Genomic DNA, 21,794 nt, shown 5'->3' on the forward strand with positions numbered 1-21,794 from the left:
GACACATTCAAAAGAATTTTCACACGTTCACATATATTTTTATACACTGTATATATATGTTCCTTTTTTCATCTTTTTTCTACTTTTTTTTTTTTCTATTTTTTTTTTCTTTTTTTTTTTTTTACCCATTTGGCTATTTATAATAGAGATGGATATACATATATATAGGTATGTATATAATATATATATGTATGTATACATACAGCACTACGTTGATGTAATACCATACATCACTACGCTTTACTATACAAGTACGTTTGCACATATACTTGTGCATATGGAGGCATAAACATATGCTTACTTTAGGCTGTTCGGTATCGAAGTCTTGACAAGAGGAAATTTAAAAGTTCCTGTGGGTATATATACTCAATAACCTTTGATGGGTATAAACTATGTATTTCTTTATTATTTATATTATGTATAACCGATATATATAACTCATCTCCAACATTATGTAAATTTTTAATAACAATCCTATTTCCTTTGGACGTTTTTTTTCTTCTTATATATTTTTTAAAATCATTAACTTTAATATTTAAGTGTCCCGTTCTTCTTATATTGGATTCTTCTACCCATTGAGGAGATGCATTTTTTAAGCTAGCCAAGAATTCCATCTTCCTGTTTTTAATTCGAACGCTGTATACATCTTCTACATTTAATAACGCATTATCGTAATTGATTGTTATGGTTTCTTGTTTGATTGACTCATTATCTTCTTCGTCGCTTCTCTTAAAAGAATTATCTGAATGAGGAGATAAGTTTTTTTTATTTTCCATTTTGTTTGCTACACTTTTTTTATAATTTTTTTTCTTTGAAATTAAAGAATTTCTACCTTTCGATTTTGCGCCACTACTACCTTCTTCTTGCATAGATGGGGATAAAAGATGGTTTTTCATATTTTTACTATCATTAATAGTTGTATCGTTTTTATTTAAATAGCTTGATTTTAAGTATTCCATTTTTTTTTTAAAGCTTGTTAAATGTACTAAGTTACTTTCCGGTTCCCATGTATTTTCATCATCTGAGTAACCCTTCCATTTAACTAAATATATGAAGCCATTTTTTTTTCTTTTTATTTCAAGTATATCACCTATTTCAAATTCTTCATCTGATCCTGTCATTTTTTCCCGTTAAATTTTATATATATAAATATATATAAATAATATTTTTACTTTTTTATATATATAAATATATATGAATATATGAATAATTAAATAAATAAATAAATATATATATATAAATGATTTTATTATATAAATGTTTTTCTTTTCCTCTTTATCTTTAAAAAAAAATATTTTGTTATTATTTGTACAAAACATATAGAATTTTTAAAAGTATATATATAGTAATATTCTTTTGCTTTTACGAAAAAAAAATGAAATATGAAATAAAAATAAAATGAGATTTAAATTAAATATAAGAAATAAAATAAATATAAAATAAAAATAATGTTACGTAAAATAATATTACGTAAAAATAAAGTTATGTAAAAATAAAATTATGTAAAAATATAATTACGTAAAAATAAAATTACGTAAAAATAAAACTACGCAAAAATATATTTACATAAAAATGAAATAAAAAGTAAAAAATAAATTAAGTAAAAAAAATAAAATAATATAAAATTTTCCTCTTTTTTTTCTGGTGTAACTTTAAAATATTATTATAAAAATTTTCACTTTGAAAATCTTAATTTTTCTTTTCTTTTTTTTTTTTTTATATCCTATTATTCATTATTATATATAATTTGCGGCTTGTGAATATAACTTTTTACAATTTCAGAAGAAATATAAATTTTCTCAAGTATACTTTTTTAAATGAAATATAATTAACACATTTTAATGAAAACTCTTTTTTTATTTTTTCTTGCAAAAAATATATATATATATATATATATATAATAATAAATATGTATGTATGCAATATATTTTATTTTGAATAAAAATGTGTTTTTTTTTTTTTTTTTATTTACTATTATATACGTTAGAAATTTGCTATAAAAAAAAAAAAATACAAAAGGTTAAATTTTAATGTGAAAAATAATTTATGAAACCTTCACGTATTACTACGGTATGCATATATGCATACAAGTATATAATTTTTTACATCAATTTTTTTTTTTTTTTTTTTTTGGTAAATATCATATATATAAATATATATACATATACGGGTGTATGTAATGCATGTGTATGTGTTGCATATATGCAGTATGGATGTTTGTATGCATATATATAAAAAAAATATGTATGTATATATATATATATATATATGCAAAGTGTTAAAAGTATGCGCATACATAGAAAATATATACACGTATATATATATGTACAAATAAATGTTTAATACGTTGTGTTTGTGTATGAAGAATATGTATACTTTTACAAAAATTTGATATTATGTACAAATATGCATACGAATTTACACAAATATACATCTACAAATATTTTTACTTATGTATACATGTATGTATGCACAAATTTTTGTATATAAATATTATATAAAAATATATATGTAAAAATATATGTATGTACATTTAAATATGTGTGTATTTAATATAAATATTATATATATATATATATATATATATGCATGTATTCGTACATTAGCACAATTAAAAGCGTGCTCGAATTCATTTCGAAACTTGGCTTCTCCTTGTTTTACTCTCTTTATTCTAGTTAAATTCCTTTTTTGGTGAAATTAAATATAAAAAATATTAAATATAAATTAAATAATATAAATCTAATAGCACAAAAAGGGCAAATACAAAAACTATATTTCGTTTGTTAAAAGATATGTATCGTCACTAAATATATTGTTGCAGTGGATTAAAAAAAAAAAAAAAGAAAAAAATTTCGCTAAAAATATTGATGCAACTTTGGTTTTTTGTTCTCCGCTAAAATTCGGACATTATTTAAAACTTGTAAATTGTGTTCCTTTTTTTTTTTTTTTTTTTTTTCAGTTGTAGTTGTATCAAGTGAAAATTATAGTAATACAACTTTTCCTCTTCGTATAATAATGTACGAATATATACATATAAATATAAATATGTATCTATACTTTTTTCCTTTTTTTGAAGTTTTATAATTGTATATTTTACATTAACTGTTCAAAAATAAACTGTTAATATAGTTCTTTTATCTATATATAAGAAGTATGGAAACTAAATATGCAAAATAGAAAATTGTGAATTAAAAAAAAAAAAATTTATATAAGGTTAAAACATATGTAAAATGAATGTTTTAGTAATTGATTAAAATTAAAATTCAAAAAAAAATTGATAAAAGAAAGAGAAAATGATCTATTGTTCATCATAAGATACTAATATAGCAATAATTGTTTTATTTTATTATTCTATTTTATTATTATTTTTTCTTTGATTTTAAAAAAAAATATAATGTGCATTAACATTTTTATTCCTAACCAAATAAAAAAAAAAAAAAAAAACAACAATAACGTGTTTATATACATGTACATATATATGTATAAATGTATATATATTATAATGTCGCGATAAAAAATGCGTACACTTTTGCAATGTATACGAAAAAAATAAATATGCAAAGATTTCTATAATATAGAATTAGAATTAAGTGCAAGAAAAAATTCTTTAATTTTTTTTTTTTAAACATTTTAAAATCTAATGTTAATTAATAACACATTTTTTTATATTATATTTTTTTTTTTTTTTAGTTCAAACGGGTAACATTTTTCATGTTACATACTTTTGCCACTTAATGTATTTTTATGTATAAGAATTACACTACATTTATTTTAATTTGTTTTTGTTTTGAACTACATTTATTTTAATTTGTTTTTGTTTTGAAAATATTATTATAATACATTATAATCTGTTCATATAATGCAATAAATTATATGGTCATCTTTTGATATAATTTTTAAAAGAATGTTAAATTCTTGTGTTTACTTGCATATTTATTTTAATTTTATAAATTCTTAAAAATTGCTCTTTATATCTAATAAGGACTAGAAAACAGATGACAAATCTTAAAATGCATAAAAATAATTATAAAGAATAGAAGAAATCCAAAATAGTATTATGAAAATGCAATAAAAAAAAATTATTTTTTTCCTTCGAAATTTACAAATTTTCCACTTGTATTATACTTTTTAAAAATAAATATTCGTATTTATAATATTCAAAAAGTTTTAAACTCTTCGAGAGCAATGATTTATCATTTTTGTTATTTTATTTTGAAAATAAAAAAATAAAATAATGTATTTCTTTTTTTATAACTTTTTAATTAGCTTATTTTAATGTATAACATTAGCGTTATATATAGCGTATGCAAAATATCATTCCTAAATTAACAGCAACAACTTTCGAACACTATTATTCATTGTGAGAATGCATATTTATATATTTTTTTTTTATAATGAAATTGTAATGTGCACATTTAATGTATATATGAAAAAAATCTTCTTTTCAAATATTTCAACCAATAAAAAAAGAAAAAAAAGTTTGACGTAAAAATAAAAATTAAAAAAGAATTACATTAATGGAAGAAATGTGGAATAAAGAGGTAAAACTCAAAAAATCACTGAACTAACTTCAAAATGTATAATAAGCACTTAGCATACTAGCACATGTGTTAATAGTAACATGACAATAATATTATTACTACTAATTACGATAAAATTCGCATAAATTAATAACTGGAACATATATTGGAACAACTACAGTAAAATTAAAAAAATGATAATTTTTGCGAGACTTTCAAACAAAATAAAATAAATAAATGAATAATTAAATGAATTAAAGAATAAATAAATAAATATAAATATATATATATATATATATATTATACATATGCTTCAAAATTAAAGTATTCTCGTTTATTTAATAATAAGTTTACATGTGAAATAATAAAACAGAAGACGGAAATAATGGGATAATATGTAAACTTAATAAAGGAAAATTAGTGGAGTAACTAAGATAAGTAAAATGCTTAAAAATTCCAAAATTTTCAAATAAAGGAACAAAAATTAGAAAAATTAGTTAATTAGCAATATGGATAAAATTATTCAAATAATTAAAGTTCACAAAATGGATAAAATTATCCAAATGAGTAAAATTAGCAAAATTGGTAATATTATTCATATAAGTCAAATTATCCTAATAAATAAAATCAGTGAAGTGGGAAAATTTATCCAAATGTGTAAAATTATAAAAATGTGTAAAATAATCAAAATTTACAATTAGCAAAAGTAGGAATTTATGTAAAACGAGGAAGAATTAAAAAAAATAAAAAAAGTATAAAAGACATAAAATATATTTGTTCATACATAATAAAGCAATACATTCTTTTAGCATTGTTTTAAAATGCATATGTGAACATATTTTACATTTTTACAAATGTCTCTTTTATTTTTACTTTAATTATAATATCATCACATTTTATGTTACCTTTTACTCGTTTAGCACAAAAACTAACGAGTTTTAAAAAAGATACTTATAAAAATAGTTAAAAAATTATATAAGTTTTACCCGTCAAAGATTTCAAAAAAAAAAAAATATATTATATATATATATATATATATTGAATTTGTAAAAATTCATATTGTATTTTACGCACTATATTTTCCTTTCTTTATTACAATAATAATTAAATGACTTAAAATTAAATATGCACCTTTTCAAGAAAACAAAACACACCAAAAAAAAATTATTACGTTTTCTTTAAACCCGTATTTAAAAAAAAAAGATTAATGATTTTAATGAGCATAAAAAATAATAGAAAAAAATTAAAAACTACACAAAGCAAATTTTTTTTTTTAATGAAAAGGTATAATTAAAAGGGATGAGCATATAGTTCCGCATATCAAAAATGCACAAAATGTGCATACACATATATACACACATATACGTACATATATATATATATATGTAATATATTTGCCAACTTTTTGTTCTACTAAGGTTTATTGAGAACAATTCATTTTTTTTTTTCTTTTTTCTATTCCCAGTTGTTTAAGAAATAATAAAAAAAAACAAAAATTAGAGAAAAAGAAAAAAAAAACATAACAAAAGGAACAATCGAGAGGTATTTAAAATTATTTTATTTTATATATTTTTTATTTTATTAAGTAGAATACTCTTACACTGATGTAATTTGGATTTTCCGAAGAAAAAGAAACTTTCTATTTTTATTTTTTTTAAGATCATATGTACATAAATATATATATATATATATACTGTTTCCTTTTTTACACCTACTACCTATAATTTCGTTCTTTTTTTTTTTTATCATTTTTTGTTGCTTTCCTTAAAAAAAATAAAATGCAATAAATGTTTTAGCTCTTAATTATTACCGTTATAAATACTAATTATTCTTAAAACAACTACATTTAAAATGCCCTTATCAGTAGGTTGCTAAAAATTTGTGGAATATGTGTGAAACAATAAACAAAAAAAAAAAATTAAAAAAAAAAAAAAAAATAGTTTTAAATTTATCACTAGGAAATAGGAAATAATTTTGTGTAAACTGTTTTTTCATGCATTAATTACGTGGAGTTATTTTATTATTCTTAATTTTTAATCAATAAATGGTGGAAAACTGTGCTACACCCATTTTTCCTTTAAGTACATTTCTTCTTGTAAATAGTACAAATACATATATATATATTATGTACCCACGTACATTTTTTTTAAAGATGAAATTACTTGCCGAAATTGCTTACAATAAAACTTTAAAAAATTTCTAAAATATATGAAAAAAAAAAAAAAAATTAGAACTTTTGTTTTTTTTTTTTTAAAGAACTCTCTTCCTGTGCATGTTTCTGTCTTTTATTAACACTGTTATTATTACTATTATATTCGCAATTACTTTTTCTTTTTCTTTTTTCAATTTTTAATTCTAAGGAGCAATTATTTAACTTAATATCTTTTTTAAAATAGGGGTTGAACAGCTCTTTGAAGTTACTAGCTAAAGGGTATTCCAAATTATTTGTTGACTGTTTTAAAAGTTCTTGAAATAAGAAGGAAGGGGTAATCCATTCAACATCACCATCTTCATATGTAACAACGAAAAAATTATTATCATGCTCATCCTTTATTTGTTCTGTAACAGTTCCTACAAAGGTACCATTAGTAAATTCTCTTTGAAATTTTGTTTTCCCCAGTTCAACTCCAAAAAGGGGAATAAAATTGCTTATTTTATACCTGTTATGAAAATAGTCGAAGTTCTTTTTTTCACTGTTCCATATTTCGTTAGTAGTCCCTAGGTTTTCATTCTCATTTTCGTTCTCCTCATTATTGTTATTCTTCTCGTTATAGTCATTATTGTCATTGTTATTGTTATCGTTATCCTTCTCATTATCGTTGTCGCCCTCGTTATTTTTGTCATTCTCGTTCTCCTTATTTTTTCCGTTCTCATTTTCATAATATTCACTATTCGTATTTTTATTATCTGCAGAGTTACTATCGGTATGCCGGTTGGGCATGGTCGTATTTTCATCTCTATAAACATCGTGCGTTTCGTTTACACTACATTCCTGATCTTTATTAGTTGATTTTCTATTTATCATACTGTTTCGATGCTGGTTAATCCTAAATTGACTCAAATTGTTACACCGTTCTTTACTGTAATCATAATTATCACGTATGCGTTTATGAAATAATAAACTGGATTCCTCTTTCTTATCAGTATAATAGCCTGTATAATTCATTCTATCATCATTTAAGGGAGGAGTATTCCCAGTTATAATATTGTTATCTTTTTCATTCTTATCATCACTTAATGCGGTAATAATAACTTCGTAAAATGGCTTCTCTTCCTCCATGTGGTTTTTGTTAGAAAAGGCACTACTACTACTTACTTTATTAGGTGTAACAGAATTATTAAATTTTATTGCTATGTTGTTTTCATTATTGCCCTTATCCTTGAATGTATCTCCACCACTTGTAATCATGTGTTGAATATATGCTCCATTTAATTCTTTTTTTCTATATTCTTTGATGGTATTTGCTAATTCTCTTATAACTAATTGTATGCATTCGCTAGAAGTTTTAAACAAATCCTCTTCACTCAGTCCATCGTTGTAATTTGCCTCGAAATGCATTTTCGTAACTCTACAAATAATTGCCTTAGATAAATCATGATGTTTTTTGTAACAATTAGAACATACAGATAACTTTTTTAAATGGTCATTTAAGGGTAAGGAAGGTTGATTTGTGCTTAAGCCCTTTTCAAAATCTTTTATTAAAGAAAATCCAAAAAATTTTTTACTTAACTTCATCATATAGTTGCAACATAGGTTACTGATATTACCATTATTCCCCCTATTATTCTTTTCGTTTTTTTTTATATCCTTCAAATTTTTAACTATCATATTTGACTTACTATACAATACTTGTTCGTATGTACTTGACATACTATTATAATTTATTTCATCCGATATCCTTTTACCTAGGTTAACACAAACATCATTAGTTTCACCCATCATATTAACCTTATTCTTATCTATCTGTATATTATAACTTGAATCGTTCGATAACTTATCACTGTATTTTTTATCATCCACTAACTCTTGTTGCTTTTCTTCTATTTTTACGAAACTATCACCTTGTGTTTTCTGCTGAACAGTAGATGAACCGATAGAGGCGGCAAAAGTAGAAGCTGTATCAGCAGCTAAGGCAGATATAGAAGCAGCAGGGGGACGGAAAAACTCTTCTTCTCCTAATTTTGTGACAATGTTTTCAATAAATTTTTTACTTTTCAATAAATAATTAATCGTTTTTTTCCTTATTTTCATTGTACGTTTGACACCTTCGTTATTGAGAAAGGTATCAACCCTCTCCCTGCTTACTAACAAATCCTCAATTTTTTTTTTATATTCAACAAGTAAATGAAGTTCATAACTATCTTTCAATAGATAATTAATTTGTTCATCTTTAAAATTAAAATCTCCATATTCTTTAGTATCTAATAAGTTAACTTCATTTTCTTTTTTTTGTAAAAACTCATTTAGTAATTCTCTGTTTTTTATTAAGTGATCTATGTTTTCCTTACATTGCAGTAATCTTCTTATTTTTTCGAAACCTGTTGAACAATTTTCATCATTACTTCTGTTATTTCCATTGTTGTCAATCTTTTCATTATTGTCGTTCCTTTCATTACTATTGTTGTTTCCATTTTCATGTTCGATCAAGGTACTAGGTTGACTATTATTCTGACTAGCTAATAAATCATTTGCATTTTTTTTTGAATTATCCACCGATGATATATCATTAAAAAAATCAATCAACTTCTTGTGATTTTCTTTTTCAATATGTTGTAGAAATTCTTTTTGATTAATTATATTCATACAGAGCTGAACACAACTAGAGCAAAACCAGTCATAATTTTCATTAACTTCTGTATATAATTTATGAACACATTTTAAGTGATATACATGATTACATCCTGAACAGTAAATAAAATTACCACAATCCGTATTCACATTATGCATACATAAATTACATGTAGTATGAGTTTTTAATAAATTATATTTTTCTACAATATCATCTATACCATTAAAATATTTCTCTTTGCACAAATTTAATTTAATTAATCTATGCTCATAACAATTTTTAATAAAACTGTTTAAACATATATCATTAACTTTTTCAAACCACTCAAATCCAAAGTCAGCGAATATTTCTTCCCCTGTGTTTATTTCTACACCTGGAATGGACGTTAAAATGATGTGAGGCCATCCATCAAGGTATACTAATTGCCATTCGGCATTTATTCTGAAATCATAGTTATTAAAAATTGAACATGTTTTATAATGATTCACTAAAGACATTTCATTAAACATATATGACGAATCAACAGCATATGTATAATTATCTGGAAGTATAACCAAATTGTTTAATCCCTTCGCTTTTTTATTGAAACATGATGTTTTGGACTTCTTTCCCTTGTTCGCTTTATCTGTGAGATTATTATTTTGTATGTTCATCAAATTGGAATAGATTTTTTCTTTTTCATTCTTTCTTATATTATTAGTTATTTCCTCATCGCACTCTTTATCCTCATTTACAACACTCTGTCGATCGTTCCCACACCCCTCGATTCTTTCGAAATTATTTCTTAAGTAATTACCACTATGCCTATTGCTGTTATTGTCATTGTTACCACTACTATTATGGTTGAAGTTATTGTTACTGTTATCAACAGTGCTGTTACTACTGTTAATGTTACTGTTATGATCGCTGCTGTCGCTCACAGTACACGGTACGTTTTCGCTGCAGCCTTCCTCCTCATCCGATTCTATTTCATTAATAAAAACTACATTCTTCTTATCATTAAATACCTTCTTATTGAACGTTAGAGCAAACATATATTGGTGCTTTTCCTGGGATAACTCTCTATTATTCGCAACAAAACCTGTGTACTCACCAAAAATTACTCGATCATCTGTTGAGCTTATCTTTTTACCTGTATAAAGAATAGAATAACAGTCTTCAGTATATGGAGTACATAATCGTACTGGATGTTTATGATCTTTTAACTCCACTATTTTTATATATGGATGTATTCTACCATGTAATAATGTATCGTATATTTCCTCATATAACTTCTTATTCCTATTTTTATATATTGCATTGTGTTGGTTATCAAAAAATGGGGCATGAATAAATGGTGTCCATTCCGTTCTATTATTTGACCAACCACAACCAAAATATCCCGATTTGGAATTATAAAATTTCTTTATTTTGTGACTAAAATAAACTCTTTCAATTTTTGAATCCTCTGACAACACTTGAGTCTTTACATACCTTTTATTTCTCTTTTTTGCAATATCTTCTATTTTACAAAAAATCATTTTCTTTTGTTCTAGTATTTTGTTAACTTGTTTCATTCTTAATGTTTCTTGCATTTTTTCTTCATGTCTTTCATCTTTATCTCTCTTATTCACAGACTTTATGGAATTCCCACGCATAATATTTAAATCGATAACAATTTTTCCTTGATCCTGTAATTTCTTCTTCTTCCTTAAATATTTTTTATAATTTGAATCATCCGTTGAATATGATTCATTATCACTTGGATTATAATAAGATTCTTCTTCATTAGACGATTTTTTTACAGATTCTTTTTTCTCGTTTATTTCATATTTATTAAGACCAGTTATTACTTCATCTAACACACAATCTTTGTCATCCAATTCTCCGGTTATTCCATCGTCTTTGCTCATTTCTTCCGATGCACTAGCGCGTTTTAAAATTTCTGAACCGTTCATATGTTTTATATTATCAGAATGATTCATGTTTTCTACTTTTTCCAATTTGTTCCCAGGTCCAATATATTCCATTGCTTCATTTCTTTCCCTTTCCTCTGAAATAGTAACGTTTTTCAATTCTGAACAAATTGCGTTAGCACAGTTCTCATGGGACGTACCATCCGTTTCCTCCCCCTTGGGCATACATGACCATGTGGTCCTTTTCATATGGCCCTTTTCAACTTCTTTCCCATGTTTTTCATTAGAATTACCTTCCCGATTTAGGTCCACATTTGCTGCTACATCGGTATCTGTGCAGTATATGGTATCATTTGCCTCTTTTTTTTTTGTTGCACTTACGTTTTTATTGGACAATGAATGGAAGCTATTTCTACTATTTTTACTTTTTTGAGAACTACGTTTTTTTGTCTCCTTATTTTTATTATACGAGTCGGAATTATAATTCTTTCCATAAGAATTTCTTGTCAAAGATTTATTTTGCGTACTAAAATATTTTTTTTTATTTATATTTTTATATGTACTTATATCTTTGTTCTCATTTTTAAGGGTTTGAAAACTTTGACTATTATATTTTAATTTATCATTATCATAAATACGTGATTTACTATATTTATTAACTTTTTCAAATGTATTACTCTTTTTAAAGGGATAAATTTTTTGAAAGACATTACTACGTTTATCATTGTTCATATCTTTAGTATGCTCAAATATTGTTTTCATAATTTTTTCATTTGATTTTCTACTTATAGAGGTTAATTCTGATTTGTACTTGCTTACAACTATAATTCCATCCCTATGATTTTTTTTTCTCTTTTCAAAATTATCTTTTTCACTTAGATTATCATTTTCTATATGATCTTCCATTTCTTCAGTAATGTACTTATTACTATAAATATCACTACTATCATTATTATTGTTACTATTGTTACTACTGTTACTGTTGTTATTGTTGTTACTGTTACCACTGTTACAATTATTGTTGTTACTGTTGTTATTGCTACTACTATTGTTTCTATTACTATTATTATTAATGTAAGTATCACCTAAAAACATCTTAGCTTTAGAACTATTCTGACTATCTGCATATATGTGTAATACACTCTTTAAGCATTTAAAACAGTGGAAAATATTTTCAGGTGTTTTTCCATCGTTTAATCTATCTTTATTTAATCGTTCCTTACTTAAAAAGAAAGAAACAAACTTATATAAATTTGAACTCCTTCTAACTCTTAATCCATTAATAATTTCATTTTTTCCTTCTTCAGTTAAAAAAGGTTTATAGTTTGATCTGCCTAAAGCATTGCATATGTCTAAAAAAAAGTCTACACCATATGTTTCTACATTGTAGTAGTACTCGAACTTTTTCCCATTATATTCCTCCATTTTTTTTTTTGATTCATTACATGTACAATTAATTTTATTAATGTCAATTACCTTTTTAATATCTTCATCAATTTCAAATCGAATATTTACTTTTTCTTCTTTTATTTCACTTAATATTTCTTTGTCGCTTTTTTCCCTAAGTTTTAACATGCTAGCTAGGTTGCTTAATATTTTAGATTCATATTTGATCGGTGAGAAACTCATGTTGAAAATTGTATAAGGAAAAGTAGGAAAGTTTGGAGAATAAGGCAAATAGGGAAAATATGGGAAAACATTGAAAATATGGAAAAGCAGAGAAAATATGGCAAAATAGTGAAAATGAGCAAAAATAAAAGTAACAAAACATTCAAATGATTGTCGTTCCTTTATTAATTTCTCACTAGTGAACAAATACACACATGTGTACATACATATATGTGTATATGTATGCATATATTATTTATTCTGAATTACTTCAGTAAAACATCATGCTAACATCTGCATAATAAGTTTCAAATTTCCGTTTATAAAATGAAATTTATATTTTTTATAAGAAATAATCTATATTTCTTTTAACTTGTATAAATATATTTGTATATATATAACTGCATAGTAGCTAGTATGTATATATACACATGTGCATATATTTATGCACTATAATGACGTAATTGATAACATAACTTCTTTTTTTTTTTTTATGAACATTTCTCATACTGAATATAAGTAAACACATATTCCACAAAAATTATTAAACCTCAAGTGTATTATCATAATATTCTTCAATTCATACTTGTCAACATAAATGTTTAATAACACAAATACATTTATATATATATATATATATATATGTATTTATGTGTATATGATAAACTACGTGGTAGTCGCATATGTCTATAGACGCATTGCTCATGAAAAAAAAAAATATTACTAATATAAATTAAAATTCTCTTTAAACAATGTGTGTTTAACCAAATATAAAAAGTACTACACAAAACAATTTATCCTTTTGTGGTAAAAAGGATACACATAACTACACATATAATCAGACATATACGTTAACAAAATAATAAAAATGAGAAAAAATGGTTATATAAATAGCTATATATGTCCTTACATATGTATAAACATTTTTATAGACTTATATGTACTTTAATTAGTAGGTTATTTTAAAGAATGCAAAATGTTTTCATAAATTTTTCACAAGAGTATAAAACATAAAAAAAAAATTTAAACCTTTTTTAATTTACGTAAATTACTTTAAAGAAAGAAATATAAAGAAATACAATAAGCATAATGAGTATATATGATAATTCATATTATATATATATATATATGTATATGCATATATTTGAAAATTTTGTGGGATGTTTTAGTCATACTTTTAAACACATTAAAACATATGCAATAGCAGTATTTTTTATTATGTTCATTTTGTAAGGATGTATATATGTACGAATGTGTATACGTTTGTATGTATGCATGTACGTAATTATATATGTATGTATGTATGTATGAGCGTGTATATGTATATATATTTATATATATACATGTAAGTAGTATATATGCATACACTTATGTGTATACATTCTTAATATATAATATGTTTTGCATACATAGTATGAAAGAATTCTTCGATAAAATTGCATATATAACAACAAAAAGAAACAAATTCACAAACACTTTAGTTAAAAGTACGCATGTCCATTTTCATTATTCAATGAAAAAGATGTAGTAAATTTACATGTGATATTCAATGAGAATGCGATTTTTTTAATAATAATTAAAAGAATACATTAGGAATATTTTTTATTATTTTTCATTTTACTGAAAAACTTTTGCATAAAATTAACAGTACACATAATACATTTACATACATATATATATATGTATATGCATACGTATACGTACACGTATATGAACATGTATATATTGATGTTCGAGTATGTGTATACATGGAATAAATAATTATGCATAAAACTTCATTTTTATAATTATTTTGTATCATAGAGTATATAAAATAACATTATTTCAAAAAATGTTTTTCTTAGTGCTACAATTTTTTTTTTTTTTTTTATTTTCATGTATAGTTCTTTAAGAACTTATGATACAGCAAATTCTTTCAAGGTTTAAAAAAAAATATCTAAAAATTAAATAAGAAAAAACGAAAAAAAAAAAAAGAATGAAAAATTAGCAATTATCAGCAACTGTGTATTCCTTATTTTCACTTTTTTTTTTTTTTTTTTTTTGATAAGGGAACGTTTTTTTTAATATTAAGATATAAGTGGTAAATTTTAAAACAATATTATTTATTTTTTTTTTTTTTATTTTGTTATGTATTTTATTTTTTCCTGTGTTTTATTTTTTTTATTTTTTTTTTTTATATTCATTTTCTTTTTTTTTTTCTACAGTCTTTTTATAAATTCAAGGTATGAAAAAAATACATGTGACTAAACTAGATTTAATTTGCTTATGTTAGTGATATTGTTATCTACTATAACATGAATAATGCTAACATTTTAGAATGATCAGAATTTATGGTGATAAAATTATGTATATTATATATCGCAAGAAATGGAAAAAAAAATAACTTCATCTATATTAAATTAAATTAAACCAAGTCATATTAGATCAAATTAAACAAAATCAAATACACACATTTTCCAAAATAAAACATACTAATTGTGTCATTTAAGTAATTTTAAATTCCTAAAGAGGCATAATCACTAAAATGCTAAAATATACATAAAGTTGCAGAACTAGAATTATTAAGGCACGTTACATTATATTTAAAAAATAAAAATTAATCCAACTTTTAACCTTTTTGTTACAAAATTATGAAACTTCTTTTTTAAGATTATTTACAATAATCTATTTTATTTGAATAAATTTCTTTTTGTTTTTTAAGTATCTATGCTAAGAGTTTTAAAAAATATGTACATGAATTGTGCAGTATTTTTTTTTTTTTTTTATGATGAAACATCCTTTTGTATATTTTTCTTTTATTTTTTTATGGTAATATTAGACATATCCTTTTCTATAATTTTCTTTTTTTTTTTTTATGGTAATATGAGACATATCCTTTTCTGTATTTTATTTTATTTTTTTTTTTTTTTGGTATCAACATAGTACCTATTGATAAATTGTCACACATGTGTAATCATAATTATAAAAGAGTACGTAGAGATATTTAAAGGTGTATAAAAGGAAAAAAAAACTAATTTTAAATTTTAGGTAAAAGACTACTTCTACTTTAATGCAATTTATTCTTTGTCTATGTAGTGTTATACCACTTTATAAATTACTGCTACATATCTAATGATCTATTCCTTTTTTCAAGAATTTACTTTTTAAAATAATGCATATTATATTTAATTTCTTTTATTTTTTTATTTCGTGAAAATTATTGCATGGAAGAATATTATGAACATACAAAATTAATTGAAAAAAAAAAAAAGTACATAATGAAGCATAATTAAGTAGTACTAAACATAATTAAGTAGTACTAAACATAATTAAGTAGTACTAAACATAATTAAGTAGTACTAAACATAATTAAGTAGTACTAAACATAATTAAGTAGTACTAAACATAATTAAGTAGTACTAAACATAATTAAGTAGTACTAAACATAATTAAGTAGTACTAAACATAATTAAGTAGTACTAAACATAATTAAGTAGTACTAAACATAATTAAGTAGTACTAAACATAATTAAGTAGTACTAAACATAATTAAGTAGTACTAAACATAATTAAGTAGTACTAAACATAATTAAGCAGTATTAAACATAATTAAGTAGTACTAAACATAATTAAGCAGTATTAAACATAATTAAGCAGCATTAAACCTAATTGAGCAGTATTAAAAATAATTAAGCAATATTAAACAGTATTTGAATAAACATAAAAATTTTTTAAAATAGGTTTATAATTGCTACTTCTCGACTAACGTACATTTATGCATATATATATGTATATACACATATTTATACATACATATATATATACACATATTCACCTTTGTCTAACACTTGAATATTTCCATCCGAACAAAAGTATACTATATTATTTAGAAAAAGAGTACTAGATATACGCCCACTACATAGTATGTATAAGGAATAACTTTACAATTTTAGCGACATTTATTACTGCACTTTTTCGTTTTAAGTTAAAATTACAAAAAACAATTTTCATATGTGCAAAAGGGGGAAAAAAAAAATCTTCATATTGTTTCCTTTTAAATTACAAAAATTGCATTCCATATTTTCTTTTAAAAAAATATACGTATATAAAATTTTTTGTAAAAATAAACGCTCTTCCCAAAAAAAAAAAAAAAAAAAAAATACTAAATCGTTAAAAACGTTGAAAAGTTGAACAGTTGAGAAGCATAAAAATTAGGAAACATAGAGCTTATCCTATTTTGAACTTCAATACTTTAAAGAACTTGTTCATTTCATGTAAGTACACATCACAGATTAAGGAGTCAAAAAAAAGAAAAAAAGAAATACGAGATAATTATAAAAAAATATATTAAGACTGGTTCTATATTTGATGTACAGTTATTACGGGCAGCTTTATCTATAATTTAATTTTCTTCTGTCCATGTGTGAACGTATGCACATATACTCGTATATATTTGTTTTTTTTTATTTCGAAATAAAAGCTTGTTTATCTTTTAAAAAATTTTTTTTTTTTTTTTTTTTTTTTTTTTTTTTTTCCCCATAATTTTTATCTCTTTTTCAGCTCTTTTTTTTTTTTTTTTTTTTTCTTTTGTGTTTTTGTTTAATTTCAATTGTTTTCTTATTTTTGTTAACAACTCTAACATTCAAAACAGAAATACAGAATGAACATAAGGAAAACCGTATTTTTTTTGTTTTTAATGTCCTTCCTTGTTGAAACATTTTTAGGACAAAATGGAAGAATGGACGTTAGTAATCTATATCCACATTATTTCGGTAATTAGCAAATACATATAGAAATTACAAATTTCCATAATGCACCTATATATATTTGTCTGCATTATAAGTACTGAATATTTTACTTTAGCAGGTACATAATGTATATGCAAAAATTGCAAATATTGAAAAAGTTGCAAAAATAAATTAAATCAGTGTAAAAAGGGGATTATATTATAACTTATCATTTTGCGAAATTAATTGAAGTTATTACCTATCAGCTATATTATAAACATTATGCCATAAGAAGGGCTCAAATTAATATATACTGCCATGTATTTATTCATTTATCTATGTATATATATGTATATATGCATGTGAGTACATTCCACTATAGGTGCTTTAATTTTTTTTGCAAATTTCAGATATAGCCCCAAAAATTGTCATTGGTGTTAATAAACCGCGAATTATAAATAATTTTTTTTTGGGCGAGGATAGCACCGATCATATAGTAAACGTAATGGAAAAAATACACACACATACATACATACGCACATATACACATATATACAAACACATATACACATACATACGTACGCACATATACACATATATACAAACACATATAGACGCATATAAATATTTATATATATGAACTCTTATTTATACGTATATTGATCACAATACATGAAGTAAAAAAAAAGTCACAAGAAGATCGATTTGAACAACAATATATCATCGTATTGCCTTTTTTGTCTCAATTAATTCTCATAGAAAGAAAAGAAAAATTATCTGAAAAAGGTTATTAATAATGGTAAGCTTTTTTGATTTGTTAATATAAAAATGAAAATAATCCTTTGCAATTTTTATTTTGTAATCCTACTAGCAGCGGAAGAGTTATTACGCATTATTGATGAAAACAAAAATGTAATTATAAAAAACACCAATAGAAAGGAACAGTTGAATAAAAGAAAAAAAAAAATTATAAATATGAGAATGACGTAGAATTTAACTATAATATAAAAAATAAAATATTTTAAACATAATATAATGTAATATAATTTAACGTAATGTTATACAATTTAACATTACATAATGCAGTGTAATATAAATTTAATATTATATAATACATGTCTAATTCATCTTACAATTTTGGTCGAAATAAAAAAAAAAAAAAAAATTCAGAAATTGTTAGAAAATAGAACTGAAGAACGGCATGGGCTAAAAGTTGAAGCTGATATTATGAATGCAAACGATAAAAATATTTCAAATTTATTACTAGATAATAAAAATAATGAATTAAGAAAAAAAGAGGGAAAATCCTCAGCTCCTGTTATAATAGTTCTACCTCAACCTCTTACCAATCAGTAAGTAAACATAACAGCTTAGCAAAGACTAATGCTATAGTTTAAAAAACTCAGGATAACAAACACGTCTAGTGACTTTTTCATAATTACTTACCTACACAAGTATCTATTAATTCATCCGTTTATGCATCCACTTATGCTTCAATTTATTCTTCATTCTATCTATATACCTATTTATTTAATACGCTATTCTGTACTTATTATTAAGGGAATTGTTTCTTTACAATAAATATAAGGATTTAATAAAAAATGTTAAAGAAACTAAAAATTTGTTATTAAAAATTATCTATTTCGAAAGATTAGGAGGTAAATTTTTTTATAAAAATGATATAAAACATACATGTTCTAATAAATATGCACTTAGTAACGCATATATATATATATATATATATATATATATATATATACACGTTTACACTTTTTTTTTCTGTTATGTTCATACATCCCAATGTTTGTAAATACCCTCATATTATGTGCACTAGAATGATTTAGCATCTATTCAATATCATAAAAAATTTAAATGCAGAAATTAAAAGCCGAAGTAAAAGGGAAGCCATCAATGAAATACAGATTACGACAAAAATTATAGAAAAGGTTTATTGTTGTTAATATTTTCTCAAAAAATGAAAAAAGAAAGAAAGTACTTCACACAAGTGTTACATATTTCTAATTAATCTTATTTCTGTCTTTTATATATTTAGTGGATTTTTTTTTTTTTTAATGAATTATTCTACATTTTTCAGTTATATACCTTTCTGTACCATTTGATATGTATATATACATACATATACATATATAACTTTATGTACGCGCAATTATTTTTTGACAATTTTTTTTATTATATTTTTGTTAGTGCATCTCAAGGGGACGCGTTATTGAAGAAATATTAGAAGAAATACAATATGACGAGCATGGAAAGGAAAACGTAAATCAACAAATGTTTAATATATATTACAGAAAATAATTTAAAACGAATAGCATTAAACAAGCTAACGAAATTGATTACAATATACTGCGTATATAAATATATTGTATACGTGCGTATATGTAAAACATCCCATTGTCCGACTTTCCCTTCTGTAGAAGAACAATGAAAGGCTAAAAAGCGAACGAGACTTCTTAAATCAGAAGATAAACATTTTGGTACATATTTAAAGAAAATAATTATGCATATTTTATTATTGTTAAAATTTTTTCTTTTGCATAAATTTTTATAAACGTATTTTTTATTTATTTCCTGACAGAAACAAAAAAATAGAAAATTGGGATTAATAACTTAGTAAACATATTTTAGTTTTAAAACCTTAAAAAAAAAATAAATAAACATGAAACGTAATACAAATTTTTGTTTAATCAACGTAATTTTTGTGCATAAACAGTTCATTATGAGTTTAATTTATTTATATATAAAAACATTCTTTTTATCTTTTTTTCTTTTTTGGTATCTCTAAGACGATGCCAGGTGATAAACGTGTATAATAAACATAACTGGACATGTTTACGCGTTAGTACACGCCCCAATCTTTTTTTTTTTTTTTTTTTAAATATTTGAACAGGAAACAATTTTTTTTTACATCTTTTGTACTTTTTTTTTTTTTATTTAAAAACTTATTTTGTTTGTAATTTTTTATAGTTGCAAAAATAATCGCATATAAATATACTAGCTATATATATACAGTATATATATATATATATATATTTAAGATACGCTTGTTTGAGGGAACTTTTTCATTATTATTATGGAAATACATACCATCAAAAAAAGTATTTTTTTTTTTTTCTAGCTATTTTGTTGTGTTCTCAGTAAAAATTGCACGGTATATACATATATATATATATGTAATTTTTTAAATAATTTGCGAAGGTTATTTGTTAATTTATCTTTTAACAAAATTGTAATAGAACAGAATTATTGTTTTTTTTCTTTTATCCCTGGTTATTTTTACGTACAGTTATAATTATAAGAGTTTTAACTTTTATGTTGTATGAGTGAACAGTAGTTTTCATTTCAAAACTTACAGTAAGCGAAATGCCTTTAAATGTGGTAATACCATCTGGTATGTTTTATATTTTTAATTTTTTCCCCTATTCTTAACAAGTGTTATTAAGAAATATATATATCTTATATATTTTACTATTGTTTTTGTAAAATAATGTGCCAGTGCATGTAGTTCATTTTATTATTATTTCGTTGCTTCTCTGCATCGTTTCATCTTTTTGATTTGTATTGCGTCACCGCTTCTTTTTTCGTCATAATTCACTGCTTCATCTTTTCGATGATTAATTGTTGCATAACTTTATTTTTATTTTGTGTGTAGAACCAAAAGACCCTACGCTGATATATAAATACAACAAAAAAGAGGTATACTCAGGTGAACTTGAAGGAATACTTATTTTATGTTTTTTAGCAATTTTCCTTGGAGTAATTTTTAAGGTTACCCCTTTCAAATATTAAACTGATAAACTTGATAAAAAAGAAATATTGTACTCACGAACATATTCATAAAACCTAATAATTAATAACTACTTTGTGTTCTTATTTTCAGACATTTCTGTATTTTTTTCCTTAGGTGATTGAAGTTATCTTTGTAGTTATTTTTGTGTTAATTTCCATATACTTAACAGCAAGAAATGGAGAATTAAACCTTGTTTCAATATTACCTATGATTATGTATGTCCTATATTCTTTTAAAAAATATTTATCATAAAGAAAAAAAATATTATTCTAAAAAGTCAATATTTCTAAGCTGTCACGATATGCCACATTTGCCCTTTCAGCATTTATCATTTACGTATTTATCGTTTATATATTTATATATATACCTATTTATTGTATATATATATGTTCACTTATTTATAGCCTATATATATGTTCATGTATTTATCGCACATTATTTGCTTTTTTCTTTTAGAATGATCGTGA

General features: G+C 23.3%; 3 protein-coding genes across 3 annotated transcripts; 1 reads left to right on the plus strand and 2 right to left on the minus strand.

Moving 5' to 3' along the window:
• Positions 1–302: 302 nt before the first annotated feature.
• MKS88_005604 (heterochromatin protein 1) lies at positions 303–1,121 on the minus strand (the record flags this gene model as incomplete). Its single annotated transcript, XM_067218881.1, has 1 exon — positions 303–1,121. One exon carries the CDS (start codon positions 1,119–1,121, stop codon positions 303–305), a length of 819 nt encoding a protein of 272 aa, XP_067070813.1.
• Positions 1,122–6,747: 5,626 nt separating this feature from the next.
• Positions 6,748–12,834, minus strand: MKS88_005605 (histone-lysine N-methyltransferase; the record flags this gene model as incomplete). The annotated part of the gene is made up of 1 exon (XM_067218882.1): positions 6,748–12,834. The coding sequence occupies one exon, from the start codon at positions 12,832–12,834 to the stop codon at positions 6,748–6,750; it is 6,087 nt and encodes a 2,028-aa protein (XP_067070814.1).
• Positions 12,835–17,488: 4,654 nt separating this feature from the next.
• On the plus strand, positions 17,489–20,151 carry MKS88_005606 (uncharacterized protein; the record flags this gene model as incomplete). Its single annotated transcript, XM_067218883.1, has 10 exons — positions 17,489–17,564; positions 17,930–18,021; positions 18,279–18,318; positions 18,394–18,431; positions 18,606–18,871; positions 19,080–19,177; positions 19,398–19,465; positions 19,725–19,796; positions 19,955–20,014; positions 20,116–20,151. The coding sequence occupies 10 exons, from the start codon at positions 17,489–17,491 to the stop codon at positions 20,149–20,151; spliced, it is 846 nt and encodes a 281-aa protein (XP_067070815.1).
• Between the last annotated feature and the right edge of the window lie 1,643 nt (positions 20,152–21,794).

This window comes from Plasmodium brasilianum, chromosome 14 (genome assembly GCF_023973825.1).
Source record: "Plasmodium brasilianum strain Bolivian I chromosome 14, whole genome shotgun sequence".
Lineage (NCBI taxonomy): Eukaryota > Apicomplexa > Aconoidasida > Haemosporida > Plasmodiidae > Plasmodium > Plasmodium brasilianum.